Source organism: Osmerus eperlanus, chromosome 12, assembly GCF_963692335.1.
Source record: "Osmerus eperlanus chromosome 12, fOsmEpe2.1, whole genome shotgun sequence".
Classification (NCBI taxonomy): Eukaryota; Metazoa; Chordata; class Actinopteri; order Osmeriformes; family Osmeridae; genus Osmerus; species Osmerus eperlanus.
The window spans coordinates 3,018,019-3,033,230 of NC_085029.1; the positions used below are offsets into that span (position 1 = coordinate 3,018,019).

General features: G+C 48.0%; 1 protein-coding gene across 3 annotated transcripts in view; it reads right to left on the reverse strand.

Annotated features, from left to right (window-relative positions):
- Positions 1-874: 874 nt before the first annotated feature.
- The window catches only part of dock1 (dedicator of cytokinesis 1), a 212,953-nt gene continuing 198,615 nt past the window's right edge, over positions 875-15,212 (reverse strand). For 2 of the 3 annotated variants that reach the window (XM_062474732.1, XM_062474731.1), the window contains exons 45-52: positions 13,057-13,233; positions 11,923-12,006; positions 6,448-6,585; positions 5,210-5,352; positions 4,385-4,583; positions 2,688-2,853; positions 2,328-2,473; positions 875-1,633 (exon numbers count right to left, since the gene is read on the reverse strand). In XM_062474732.1, coding sequence (XP_062330716.1) covers positions 1,538-1,633; positions 2,328-2,473; positions 2,688-2,853; positions 4,385-4,583; positions 5,210-5,352; positions 6,448-6,585; positions 11,923-12,006; positions 13,057-13,233 — 1,149 coding nt within the window. In that variant the 3' untranslated portion in view covers positions 875-1,537. The remainder of the gene's footprint in view (positions 1,634-2,327; positions 2,474-2,687; positions 2,854-4,384; positions 4,584-5,209; positions 5,353-6,447; positions 6,586-11,922; positions 12,007-13,056; positions 13,234-15,212) is intronic. The other variant, XR_009931847.1, reaches the window with a different exon arrangement.

The following is a 15,212-nucleotide window of genomic DNA, read 5'->3' on the forward strand; positions in this document are numbered from 1 at the left end:
TTGATTTAAGTAAGGGGAGTGCCGAACATGTTCTGTCGCCGTTTGACTTCCTACAGCTGTGTAGATGTTTTTGTAGTGTCTCGCATAAGCTACAGCGTTGCAGTGAGCAACACTGGTTTAAAACACGGGTAATGATCATTTCACCCACAAATCGTTTACTTGTAATGTAATGTCATAATAAATCCTACAACGAAAATGTATTTGTGAGGAATGTTTATTTTAAAGATTGAAAACAGATGCATCATAGACCACTGTAGTATGTGTTGCCCGGGCAACAGAGGCTAATGTCATGATGCTACAGTAATGCTTCAGTGAAATAGTAGACTACCGTTTCCAAAAGTAGATGTGGGCCTACTTCCTTAATAATATCAGCTAATATTGTACATTACATTTCATAATTGTGTTTCACATCACAAAGTAAAATGAGTAAATAGTTATCACCCTGGCCTCTTTGCTTGTGGCGTTCCTGCAGCTGCCTTGCAGTAAAGCTATAGTTAGCCTAGCTATCCCCCAAGTTAACAGATGTGAAACGAATGTTCTGCTACAGGTAGTCACGCGTGTTTTCGTGACGTTAGTGACGTAGTGACGTTAGTAACGCCAGTGACTGTGGCTAGCAAATTAGCCACCGTTAGCTTCACTTTTCACCACAAAAACGCAATTTCTACTTAAACCATGCAACGGAACGTAAATAAAAATACAACCAACGCAATCGCTACCAAGACGAACCTTTTGACACCGCCGTTGTGTATGTAGTCCAAATATTGACTGATCCTTAGGGGGGCGAAAATAAACAATAAATAAATAAATATATGTGAGAGAACAAAGGTTGTGCTCTCGCCGAAGGCTTGAGCACACCCAATGAGACCACAACATGTTTAAAAAAACATACATTTGCAAAGTTTATTCAGAAGTCAGTAGTGAATTGTGAAGAGGGGCAGTCATTGTTACTTAAATCCAAGGTTACAGCACATACTATACAATGATTAAGTGGGAAGGAGTAAGTGGTGTGCACTCCAAAAACACAATCTGACCAGTAAAATCAATGACAGGCATGCTTTCCTTACTGTCCCTGTCATTTCAAAAACTAAGAAGCCCTTTTTTGGGATATAAATGCCAAGCAACCTTTTGTCATGTTAATACAGAAAACATCACGAGAAAAGCCACAGAGAAAAAAAATACAATAAAATCATATATACAAACCTCTGTACATAGTGGGAATATGGATAAAAAAAAAGAAGGAAAAAAGATATAACCACTGAAATAAAATAAGACTATCAGTGTGCTCTCATGTCTTTTAGAGACGGTGTGACCACAACGTCAGGCCTGTTGCAGGTTGTGGGAGGAAGGCGTGTCGATGACACGTTCAGGGATGTTTGCAACACATTCCTGTGGGAAACGTCACCCCACTGGAGGCAATGGTAGAATCAGAGGACAGGGGCTGCAGTGAGGTATTCATCTTGTCAGACCGCTTGTGTGTGCGTGTGTTTGTGTGTGTGTGAAGAAGAGAGGTCAGTCTCTGAAAGGCCAGTGTCTTTGCTCATTGCACAATTCCTGAATCAATGGACGCCTGTTTCCTGGTGGTCTTGGGTGGGGGTGGAGGGGGGGTCTTGCTGGGCAGCGGTGGAGGCAGATGCTGTGAGTAGGGGTGGAGAGAAAATTGACAAAATCAACGCTAATCCACTGGTAAGAAAGCACAGAAGCCTGACTCACTGTTCTGGAAGGCAAAAGTTCTGAAGTTCTGACTTCCTGATGGGTGAGGACGAGAAACGTCTCCCAGCGTCTCATGCGGTTTCCCCCCAAACACGACAACGTCTTTGTTCCTGAGTCAAGGACTAAGATCCTGCCTGCTGTCAGTCTAGCGCAGGAACATCTGCTTGTACTAAATCACTGTCTGGTCTCCGCATGCCTGTTACTCACACCAGCCCACTCTACTACCTGTCTGGTGGCTGTGACAGAGGATAAATAAGATTAGTTAACAGAGAGGCACGGGGAGGGGAGCCTCGGCTGCCGTGGCGAGGAGCTTCCGATGAATGAGCGGAGGTGGGGAGTGCACCTGATGTATGTGAAAGGTAAAGTAATCATCGAATCAATCACGTCCCTGAAGGAGAGAGGGTGAGAGAGTAAATAATGGCTGAGGGGCGTCGCCATGGCTGACCGTCTCCTCCGCTGGTGGGGCCAGAGACGGCCGCAGCACACACACGTATCTGACACTCGCTCACTCAGTCAGTCTCACAGCGTCCCTGCCCGGAGGAGGGTGTCAGGTTTAGCGTGGGCCTAACGGGGCTTCGTTAAGGAGCTGCGGCTTCCGTTCTGTTGGTCATACCTACCCTGTGATGTGGTGGGGGTGGGGGCGGCGTCGAGGGGCTGGCTGAGTCCTGATTATCTTGCAGGTTCCCGTAGTCGGCCGTGCTGCCCTTCACTGGTAGGGGGGGTGGGGTCTCGCCTTTACAGCCCGTGCCGTTGAGCTCCACAGCTGGGGAAGGTTGGGGGGGAGAGGGGGCATTGATCAGAAGAACTCTACTGTAACATTTTACACCAGAGGCATTTTGATAGCCAGCCTGTTTACAGAGTGTGTTGCTGTCCTGTGAGACACTGTGCTTGAAGCTGAACAGGCCTACACAGACAGCTAGTTAGATAGACAGGTGGTGAGGTCCAGGTAAGTGTGTTTTTGTGCAGAGGCTACTTACTGGAGCCTGTGTGCAGGCTGAAGGAGATCTTGTTCCTGGGGGTGATGGGCGGGGGGCCGGCAGCAGAGGAGGAGGAGGGGGGTCCGGGAGACACAGAGAGGCGGCGCTCCACCCCTTGCAGGTTGAGCACCTGGCTCTTTGGTCTTTGGGGCCTCAGGGGGCTGATCTGTGGAGAAACACCCCCCCACACAAACACCCCCCCACACACACACACAACCACACACAACCAACCACACACACACACACAAAACCACACACACACACACACAGTGAGCAGCAGGACTATATTAGTCATTTTGGAGTAGTGACAGAAGACAAATAAATGACACATTGAGTCAATAGAACATCTCCTTCAGGGATGTATCATACAAAAAACTCATTGTGTGTAAGCTGAAATATAACAAGGGAGAGATCAATAAAAAAACTTTAAGGGAAAATTGCTTTCTTGCTCATTGACTTTGCCCGTCTCATTTCTCCCTGAGCATGCAAATATGAAGCCAGCTACTTGTGTTAGCAGAAGCGGGTCCCGTTTCACAAAGAACCATGATGGCTCGCAATAACTATATTTGTTGTCACCGATCATTGATGGTGTACTAGACTTTATTTATCCATGCCTCTGTAGTGTGACTCACTCCTAACAAAACATTCTCTGGAGATGTTTTCATCCAATGCAGATGTTAAGATTGATATAGCCTAACTCCCCATCCCCCCATTCAGATCAGTCATAGCTGTATAAACACTTAACTGCACCCCCCCCCCCCCCCCCCTCACCAGGAAGCCAGAGGGCCAATCAGAGGGCAGCCGGGTGGATCCACCTGCAGGGATAACCCCACCCAGGGCCCCGTTCTGATCCCTATCTTAATTCCATTAACCATGCCTTAATCCCTCTGGGAGGGAGAGCTTTGATGCTCCACACCTGGGAAGGAGAGGGCAGGAGAGGAGGGAGGAGGAGGGGGAGGAGACTTGGAGACAGGCAGAGGAGAGGGCAGGAGAGGAGGAGGAGACAGGCAGAGAGGAGAGGGGAGGAGAGGAGGGAGGAGGAGGGGGAGGAGACATGGAGACAGGTAGAGAGGAGAGGGGAGGAGAGAGGCAGAGAGGAGATGGCAGGAGAGGAGGGAGGAGGAGACAGGCAGAGAGGAGAGGGCAGGAGAGGAGGGAGGAGGAGGGGGAGGAGACATGGAGACAGGTAGAGAGGAGAGGGGAGGAGAGGAGGAGACAGGCAGAGAGGAGATGGCAGGAGAGGAGGGAGAAGGAGACAGGCAGAGAGGAGAGGAGAGGGGAGGGGAGGAGAGGAGGGAGGAGGAGGGGGAGGAGACATGGAGACAGGCAGAGAGGAGAGGGGAGGAGAGGAGGGAGGAGGAGGGGGAGGAGACATGGAGACAGGCAGAGAGGAGAGGAGAGGGGAGGGGAGGAGAGGAGGGAGAAGGAGGGGGAGGAGACATGGAGACAGGCAGAGAGGAGAGGGGAGGAGAGGAGGGAGGGAGGAGGAGGGGGAGGAGACAGACAGAGAGGAGAGGGCAAGAGGAGAGAGGAGGAGGGGGAGGAGACTTGTAGACAGGCAGAGAGGAGGAAGGGGACGGAGGGAGGGAGCGGAGGACGGGATGAAGCGAAATGAAAGGAAGAGGGTGGAAGGAGAAGCCAAGAGGAGAGAGGAGGAGGAGGTGCAGGGAGGATTTCAGGATGGGAGGGTTTCTCACCGTCTCTGACAGTATGACGGCTTCGGCCGGCTGCAAGGAGATGTCGGTGGTTTTCAGATCCTTGTCGAAGATCTCCTGGTGCTTGCTGTTCCTCTTCTCCTTCTTCCTGTCCTTCCGGTCTCTCTCGGGCTCGTCGCGGTCCAGCTTGTCCTGGGATTTGGTGTGCAGCTTCTTTGGCAGGAGGGGCTCTAGGGTAAAACTGGGGTGGGGGGGACATGTGAGTGTGTGTGGGGTGGGTGGGTGTAAGAAGTACACATTATGTCATGGATTAATTCTTCCTGCTGGTAACCAGGCGTTGGGGGTGGAGTCAATTATGTTTCAATGGAACCATTTGGATAAAAATAAAAGATTCCAATATTGAAGCAGCAGTTTGGATCCTTAAAGGCAGGGTTGGTCATGTTGTGGAGATGTATTTTTGTCATATTTGCTGACATAAACTTAAGATCCTGATTGCAACCAATAAATCTTAAGGTTTGACAGTCCAACTAAATCAATCTGATATCTGTGGGCTTCGCCGAACTGTAATAAACATTTCGAATCCTTAAGTTCAGACAACCTTAATGATGGGACGGCATTTGGACCAAATGCAATGACTGGAGGTACTACTTGTCGACATACCTACATCCTGCAGTAGTCAGGCAGCTCAGCGCGTTCATGACTTTGGGGGGGTGGGATAGTTTGGTCAGAATCCTTTCGAACTCGAGCCAAAATTGCCTGGTTGGTAAAACTTAGCGACCCTGCCTTTAAGGTTGTGTAGAATGGTGGGCCTGAACGTCTCTGGCTGCAGGTGTGGTGTCTCAGGGGGGTGTCAGGTGGGGGGCTTACCCATCAGAACCAGGTCTGGAGGGGGAGTTGTCAGAGGAGATGGAGGTGACGGAGGCCACAGACAGGGGTCTCTGGGAGGAGGGCATGGTGAAGGAGCGCACCATGGAACGAGGACGACTCCCCCGACGCTCGTCCGCCGACGGCTGCCAACACACACACACAAAGTGAGAAATCATGTTAAACCCTTAACAGTTTCTCACAGAAACCTGTCATTCCATCCACCACATAAACCTACAGCTCATTTAATCCTCAACTAAAAAAAAACTGACATCCTATATCCAGTCTATTTAGTGCCTAAGACCCACACCTAACATCCTCTAGGTCCTATGTCCCTGGCCAGTTTGTCCTGCCTAACCCTGGTTCCCTACCCATGTCCCAGAACAGCCCTTCCAGGGCCATATTCATCCCAGCCAGCCATGGATTATGAATTTATAACATGTCAATTCAGATTTTTGGTCCCCAAAAAAGAAAGAATTTCATTTTTAGCCGAAAACCTTTGCAGACCAAAATTTCGTTGCATCCCTAGAAAAATATACAGTTTTGACGACACTAAAACTGTTGTTTCACTCAATGAAGACAGGATTTTCAACGCTTTTCAAAATGTTCCTGGCTCACAGCTGGGAAATCGTTTGATGAATCTTGTTACTGGTATAAATTTGAAGGGCACTGCCGCATGGAGAAGGCCTGGTCAGGGGCTTGGTCAGGACGTCTGAGTAATGAAAGCCATCTTCAGTTAGCCTTTGTGTCCAAATGTGTCCTTTGAAATGCTCACTCTTTCTAAACATCTATGGGTGGGTGGCCCTCATTACGATGCCCAGATAAGACCTGGTTTCTTCTCTCTGAAAGGTCACACCGTGGCCTCAAAATCTAAGACCTCTGGCATGTTCCTGTGTGGCGACAGATAGCTAAAAGCTAGGCTAAACATAAGCAAAGGCGGTAGAGAAGCTATGGGATTTCGACACCGGGATTCCCCTCTCACACACAGATGACTCAGGGAGCCCCACTCCCTATTTAGAGGATTAAAGCACAGGGGAAAGTATTAGGAGGAGAACATGACTAGCCGAGCCCTTCATCAGTAACCATCTCTTTTAATTGTAAATCACTGTGAATATTTTTACACACAAAACAAGAGGATGGGGCTGTTCTATTGGATGCAATTTTTGTTGATATAGGTGGTGGAGTAAGCTGTATGGAACTGGAGGGATGAGCTGTGTGTGTGTGGGGGGGGGTGGTCTTACCAAGGTCTTGACTCCATATTGTTTCTCCACCTTCTCGCGGAGCTGCTTGAAGCATGCCTCCAGGCGGTCGTGGAATGGCCTCAAGGCCTCCGTGACCTTCTCCCCGTGGATACGCACCCCTTCCGCCAGGTTGGGGATCTGAAACACACACACAGGCTCATCACATCCAATGAACCACAGAAGAAAAGCTGAATTCCATGTTGACATACTTGAGATGGCACAACATCACTACAGATCCCACAACCACGGAGTCTTACCACTGGACACAAAACAGAGCCCAAGAGTGTGTGTGTGCGTGTGTGAGCGTACGTATTTCTGCCAACCCCTAGCCGGTCGGAAAATAAACTGTCTTCATTATAAAAAAGGCATTTGCAAATGCCTGGTTGCCATGGTCACTTCATCCCCCGACAACTGCCCCCTCTCAGGAGTCAGTGAGATGGTTCTCTTGGATTCCAGGGACTTATTTAGATGGAGAGGACACACGGGGACACAAACACACTAATAAACAGATGTGGGGATTACATGATGAACGAGTACACACGTCTGAGGCTACAGAGGATCCAGGCTAGTCGTGTCGTCTAGCATTAGAGCGGCTAAACAACACGACGCAACAGAGTACCTGAAACTCCAGAAACCAGGTAATTAGGGAACACACTGCTGGTGTCTATCTGAGGTCACTCTCCTAACTATATCTGGCAAGAGGAGGTTTTGTTTCTCTGCAGAGTGTAAATACAGATAAACCTGTGAAAATTCTGGAAGCTTTTAGAATTCAAGTCTGTTTTCGACCAAGAAGCTGAAAAATACCACAACAAGTAGTATGAAGTATCAAGACAGAAATTACCCTGAGAAGTCCTTCTCAGAGTAAATATGAACGATGCTCTTGTGCTGCTCTTTGCGTTACTCCAGTAAAAACGAAGACAGATCTCATTACAAAAGATGTTGCGTGAGCCTCTGCAGTACACTCTGCCCCCGGCATCTCAAGAGCACAGGGCTTTTTATGACAAAGGTATCTGCAGCCAAAAGCAGCTGGAGGGAGGGATTTGCTCTGAGCTCAAGAAATTGTGTGTGAAGAATCTGGCATAGAGGGAGAGGGGGTGAGAGCGAGACAAAGAGAGGGAAAAACAGAAAAAATAAATCGAGAAGTAGAAAGAGCGGAGACCAATCAGAAATTGAGGCAGAAATAGAGACAAACCAAGATATACATTTTGAGAAAGAGAGAGAATGTGTGCGTTAACTTCCTGTAGTCCTATATTTTCTCATCTGCCTGCTGCTCCCTAAGTTACTGACTGGTCTGGCTTCACTCTGTTACCCAGCCAGGATAGACAGAGCTGCACCCTTTTATGTGATGCAATATTCAGTAATATTCACTGTGGCAATGCGTCAACAGATCTTGTGGGCTGGCGGAGGGGGGACAGAGGGCTTGTTTGGGCCATGCCTCGGGGGTATATTGGACCAGAACGGAGCCTGTTTGCTCCGGGTACCCATATCACAAACAACCCAAACCAACTTCCTGTGTGGAGACAAACAAGCCTGGGCTCTGGTGCCCCCCCCACCCGGAGAATTCCCCCCCAACCACCTTCACATCACAGGGAACTCTTCAGAGAACACAAGAGAGATGGAGAGGAGGGGGGAGAGCAGGATGGGGAGAGGCACAGGAAATAGAAAGACAGAGCAGAAACAGGCAGCAAGAACGATGGAGACGGACAGATAGAGGGAGTGAGCGAGAGAAGACAGAGAGAAAGAGGGTGAGTGAGGGAAAAGCATATGTGGAGAAAAAAGACCAAGGGTGAGACATAGTGAGAAAAAACAATTGAGACAGAGAGAGAGTGAGATAAACGGAGAGAGAAAGTGAGAGAAACAGGAGCGATAATGAAAGCAGAGGCAAGTCCCAGGTTTCCCAGGATACCCACATCTTTTTATAGCCATCCAGGATGACATAACAGCAGAGTGGCGGCATGGCAACAGAAGTGCTCTCTCCCCGGAGACGAGGGGACAGGGTGAGGGACAGGAAGAACCAGCACGTTGCATAACAACGACACCTCCGAATCCGAGCAAGACATAACATCAACGCCATCTCTGACACACAGGAGCGCGGTTTCATCCCATCTGAAGGCACTGGAAAAGTTCCACAACAGTCATCCCCTGCGAGGCCTCACCTAACGGCAGTGTTTAATGTTGCCTAATTGGACTCCGGAGGGACTGCAGCTCTAACTAGACGCTAACCTTCACCCACCATATGACACCATAGAAGAAGAGAGAGGAGCTCCCGCCTCCATTCTGTGGCTGGCTGTGGGGTGTGGGGTCACTTCCAGGGCAGGGAACAGAGGGGTGGCGAGAGACTGTTGTCCAGGGAGCATGTGGAGCAGCCAGATGGTGTTTGAGGTGCCTGGTATGATCCAGGATTAAAGGCATTCAGGCTTTATCATCCCTGTCTGTGTGTGTATGTGTGTTTGAAAGAGAGAGGGTGCAGAGACTGTGACAAAAGATTAAAGTAAATAAAAAAACTGATGTATAGAAGGGCAAGCTGTCTGTCTGCAAGCCGTACTTTGTTCGTCCGGCTTTCTATGTGGCTCCAGTCAATCTGCACTGACAAGGCAGTCAATAACACTGGCCCAGGGGTGTACTACTAGGGCATCGACCGCAGGGTCGTGGAAACGGATCACCTCTCGTTGCGATTTTGCGCTTCTGAATGCTGCTGCTGTGGGCTTGTCATCTGGAGCAGTTCAGCGCCAAGCACCCCACCAAGGACGGATGACATGAGCGGCCCTGCTAGGGGAGCGCTCCTGCCACCTCTTCTATGGCTGAGGGGACAGTCAGAGGAGTGGTAGGGAGCGCTTTACATTTCCTTGATGTTTGGCTGGTAGACAGGAGCAAGCCCTGAGTGGTTGATCTACGTCAAACAGATTGGAGTTTAGGTTGACAAACGAGGCAGGCGTGGCGGGTGGGGAGGACAGCTGCTGCTGTTCTGAGCACGCACCCCTCGTCTCTGGAAGTTCCTCCCGTCTGGTTCACGACAACTTCCTGTGATTCAAAGACTAAGCTGTCTAGCTAACGCCTAAAACACTCACAGACATAAATACATTTATAAATCCAGTTCAAAACAATTCCACCTTGGGATTTATTTTCATACTTAGCTTGGTGGGAGTTGTATTATAGCATAAATGGGTTTAAAAAGGAGGATATTCCGTTGACATGTTTTGTAAATTACTAGCTGCGTGCTGCTTTGGATGAATCATATGTGGGCTGGCAGGTGGATATAAATACCCAGGACATGTCTTCTGACCCCAGAAAACAGCCTGCTCCAGTGTAAATGCCAAAGTATTGATGGTTCATCAACCCCCCACCCCTCCCCACCCTCCCCAAATGCCAAAGTCAAATCGACAGTCAACGCTCCCCCCTGCAAAATCCTAATCTGACGGGAGACTGAACACCTTCACCCAGATCTGTCAGAACTAAATTCATTTCTTACATATGAAAGCTGGCTAAATGGGTTACAGTGTATACCTCGACGGAAGACCCTAAGGAGAAATGATAGCGTATCCACGTTTAGACAGATATATATTGCAGCCGTATAAGCCACCTCGTACAGAACAGGGGTGTAGAAACTTCTCACATCCTACTCTGGTGCTCTGCAGAGGAAAGCAACAAAAAATACTCAACTCTGGGATGACCAATTAGGATTCAGCAAAACATGAAGAACAACTCCTAATGGAAGCTGCTTTCCTTTCCAACTAGAAGGGACCCAGTAGGAGGTAATCCTTACAGATTCCCCCTACATTCCTGTTCCCTGCCAAGTCTCCAGCACATAATGGTGGTACTGTAGCCACCTGATCTCTGTTTCTGTGTGGCTGGTTCAGACAGTGTAACATCACAGCTCTTCAGGGGGGTGGGGTTGTGGTATTGACATACAAAAGCTTGTGGTGTGAAGGAGAGGGGTGACATGATTGGAAACAACAATGAGCTGCTTTAGGGCTGAGGATGTACACAGGATGAACTCAGTCATTGTGAGTGACTGAGTTCATGTGTGTGTGTTCATGATGTGGTGTGTGTGTGTTTATGATGCTGTGTGTGTGTGTGTTCACGATGCTGTGTGTGTGAGTGTTCATAACGATGTGTGTGTGTTGTGCTGTGTGTGCACTTCACCCAGGCTCAGTGATGATGCAGACCATGCAGAAACAAGCCCATCTCCTCTCATCGTAGAGGAGTAGGAGCCTACTAACTCCAGACTGCTTGCTTCAGCAGCAACACTCTCCTACTTTTAGTTCTGCTAACCGCCCCACACACACACACGCGCGCGCGCGCGCACACACACACACACACACACACACACACACACACACACACACACACACACACACACACACACACACACACACACACACACACACAGCAACTGTGGGTTCAGTTCAGTTAGCATCACCTGCGAGGTTCTGCCCATGGTAGCAGTGGGAGATGCTGGTTTGACCCTGCTGACCTCCGGGTCACAGATAAATGCTGTGACATATAGAACAGGAGCCCCAGTCCCCCACACTTCACTATTCTAGCCCAGCATATCTGAGGGTGTGTAGTGGAGATGGTGTGTGTGTGTTCCAGAGGAGATGGAATGTGTGTGTGTTCCAGTGGAGCAGATAATCAGAGGACTGCTATTGTAAAATCGTGTTTTTATAATCTTCGTTTGCTAACTAAGTTTAAGCCATTCTTGTAATTTAGCTAGTTTGAAACAGTAATCCATGCTTTGTTACTTCTCGTCTGGATTACATTACATTACATTTAGTCATTTAGTCATTTTAGTCATTTACATTTACATGCATAAGTGTGTTCCAGGAACAGCCAAGACTTATTACTGTAACTCACATTACATTGGCGCGCCCCGGTCTTCTATTTCACGCCTTCAGCTTGTTCAAAACGCTGTGACTAGGCTCCTTAAGGGGAATCGCTCATTTTGAGCACATCACACCGGTCTTGATTTCATTGCACTGCCTTCCAGTTAAATTTAGAATTGATTTAAAAATGTTAATGTTTGTATTTTAAATCTTTCCATAACCAGGCGCCACAGTACTCTGACTTTCTGTACCCCTACATCACATCGAGATCTCCTAGATCTGCTGAATCTGGGATGCTTGGTGTTCCCAAGTCTAAACGTAAGAATAGTGGTGATCGTGTCTTGGCTGTTCCTGGAACACACTTATGCAGCAGTCTTCCACCACACATTAGAACTGCCTTAACCATCTTGACTCAAAACATATCTATGCTACTTGGCTTTTAACATACCTTGACCTTTCTTACTTTTTCTTCTGTAAATGTATTGCATGTCTTGATTGTTGTGTTTTATATCTTGTGCAGCACTTTGGTCAACCTCGGTTGTTTTTATGTGCTATATACTGTACATAAACACTGATTGTTTGATGGAATGGTGTGTGTGTTCCAGTGGAGATGGGGTGTGTGTGTTCAAGAGGAGATGGTGTGTGGTCTCACCTGCCAGGCGATGAGGTCCTTCAGCTTGTCGATCTTCTCCTTGTCTTCAGGGTGCTCCTGTATGTACCTGTCTGTGAAAAAGGCCTGAGGGGTTCCAGGAGACGAGAGAGGAGACAGGGAGGGGAGGAGAGGAGAGGGGGAAGAGAGTGGGGTGAAGAGGTGGAGGAGAGGGCAGAGGGAGGAGAGGGGAAGGGAGATTGAGTAGAGGTGGGGGAACAAAGAGGAGAGAGGGTGAGGGGGGGCAGATGAGAGGGGTGAGGCAGAGCATTGGAGAGAGGATGAGAGGGAAGTTAAAACGGTGGCGGGGGAGGGGAGGGGGAATAAAGAGCGAAAAATATGAGACAATTGATTCAACCTAGGCATTCTTCTCTTTCGCATCACCTCCACTACTTTACAGAAAGATGATGTCTTGGGAGAGTGGGCTCTCACGCTCGCTCCCTCACTCTCTCCTGACAGACAGGGGCTTGGGCACCAGACCAGGGTGACCTGTTCTTTACTCTCCCTCCCTCCGTCCCATCATCTCTCTCCCTCTCAGCAGAATTGCTACTGACACTAATGGATCCATTTGGACTTGTGATATATAATGGTAACCAACCGGCTATGCCTTTTTTTATGACGGAACACTAGACACCAGGATTTCTCACACAGATGCCAAATGTCACCATAAACATGGAGCGAAAAAAAGTTGAATGGCTGGAGTATAGGCAGGCAGACAAACAGGCACGAGCAGAGCTGTTTCATAGGTGAGGGGGGAGTGGAGACCTTTGAAAATAATGTTGAAATACCATAAAAAAAATACCTACTCCTGACATTTACATAACGACCAGTAAATAGCTCATGATGAGAGATGATGTTGTCATAATGCATCACATATCCAAGTCTGACTCAGTATGAACCTAATGATAATAATAATAATAAGCTTGTGTTCAGCATCCCCAGAGGTCGTCATGCATGTGACTTTGTTCAGAGCATCATGTGTGTCATCGGGTGTGTCATCATGTGTGTTCAACATCGTCTGCGGCTGCATCAAACAACCGGCGAGAGTTGCCGCTTGCAGTCGGGGAGGAGTGTGTGTCATCAGGTGTGTGTGTGTCATCAGGTGTGTGTGTCATCAGGTGTGTGTGTTGTTCTTGCCTTCTCGTAGTTGGTGAAACCGCCCATGACCGCTGGGTCCACTATGCCGTTGAGCAGCATGGAGAGGGGATTGATGGGAAGGTTGGAGTCATTCTGGTGTCTCTGCACAATGCTGGATATCTTCTCATTGGTCAGCTGCATGGTTTCCATTGCGTTCTCCAAGGGGCTAATCTCCTCCTGCAGAACGAGGGGAACCCGGGGGGACAGAATGAGGAAGTGAGGTCATCACTGACCCGTGCCGGTCTGAAACTTCTCAAGACACAAAAGTGATTACACCTTGGCAAATCCAACATCACGAAACAGACAGAAGACATTTGTAGATGGGGTTTGGGACCATAAGAAATTATATCATAAACAATTGAAAAGAAAGCTTGGTGCTTAATCACAGTATTAACATAACTTGGACCCTACCACGGTACATCATGATATACGTGACATGAAGGTGGTCAGTCTTGTTGTGCCCAGCACAACAAGTATTTGACTGGTGACTTATTAGTCTTTTAGGAGAGCTGCTACATTCTTGGGAAATACTTGTCTGGAACAATGGAGAGATAGGTTGTGGGTCTCTCTTCTTCATCCCATCTGCACCAGGGATTTCTCTCCAATCCGCCAAACACTAGTGCCGGGATTAAACGAGCATCCTACACTGATTTGATTTCTGAAAATAAATAATCTACTGGGCCGGTTATTAATCCCAATTGAGAAACAAAGGGGATGTGGAACGTCAACCCTTGGTTGTGCCAGCCCAAATAAAGAGGAGTCGTGTGACACGCCTGCAAAATCCTCAATCTGTGTTCACCCAATCTGGGCTCGTTCGGGGCCTGAGTTGAGACTGCAGTCAGATGGATGGATTTATTGCGTTAAGTCTCCCTTCAGACTTATTCGGACCAAAATGGAAACTTGAATACATAAAGGCTAGTCGTTTGGCATTGCCAACTGGGTCTGCACAACTCATTCCACATTCCTTTTGTTTGATGGTTGGATAGTTGGGTGTGCGACTATTTGAGCTTGAAAAAATATTTTCATCTGTTTATATGGTAGAAGGGGAAGGTTCACAGACATACAATGAGTAAAGTATACTATAAAGTATAAGTAAAGTACAGACAATATGACAGCTAGTAAGAGATGTGGCAATCAGACACCCCTCTGGCCATGTGTTTGAGCGGGGTGGGGGGGGGGGTGTAGGAATGTGTGTGTGTGTACATGTGTGTATGTGTGTATGAGTGTGTGGGTGTATATGTGTATGAGTGTGTGTGTGTATGTGTGTGTGTATATGTGTGTGGGTGTATATGTGTATGAGTGTGCGTGTGTATGTGTGTGTGAGTGTGTATATGTGTGTATGAGTGTGTGGGTGTATATGTGTATGAGTGTGTGTGTGGTGTTGAGTACAGTGTGATTCACAGACAGAGGTAACATCAGCCGTGCTGGAAGATAAGCACTGTGTCTGGAGATGTTCTCACAACGACCACACAAGCAAGGAGACGGAAGGAGAGGAAAGAGAGAGAGGCAGATAGAGGAGATACGAGAGATATGAGAGACAGGGGGAGAAAAAGAGAGGAGAGATATGAGAAGGAGGGAGGGAGAGAAAGAAAGGAAAGCTATGAGAGAGGCAGAGTTTGAGTAAGAGAGAAGATAATTATGAGAGGGAGAGAAACAGGAGAGATAAGAGAGAGAAACACAGACAGACAGACAAAGAGAGTGGGATAGAAAAAAGAGGCTCAACAGCCACTGACATGAAAGGGACCAATAAAAGTGACAACGAAAGCGTTAATGTAGTGTGGAATACTAAAGGAAGCCTAGTTAGGCTAAGTACCCTGTTTGTTTTCAGATAAAATAACAGCACATGAAAAGCAAGTGGGTCTGCATCTAGCCTCCTTTGAAACTGTAGATCCCCTCCTCTGAGGAAACAGACAGACTGCCCCTGCTATTCACCTCCCCCCCCCCCGTCTCCAAGCTCACTTCCTGTCAATACCATTACCCAGAAGCCCAAGCCTCACCGGCCCTGGGCAACTGTAAATGCAAATAATCCCTTGAGAATTAAGTTAAATGATTGTGGCATGGAATTCAGATCATTCCATCAACAGTAACAACCTTTGGGATCCGGAGGGTTCTTAGTTGTACGGGTCCTTGCTGTGTATAATTTTTTTTGCAGAAGC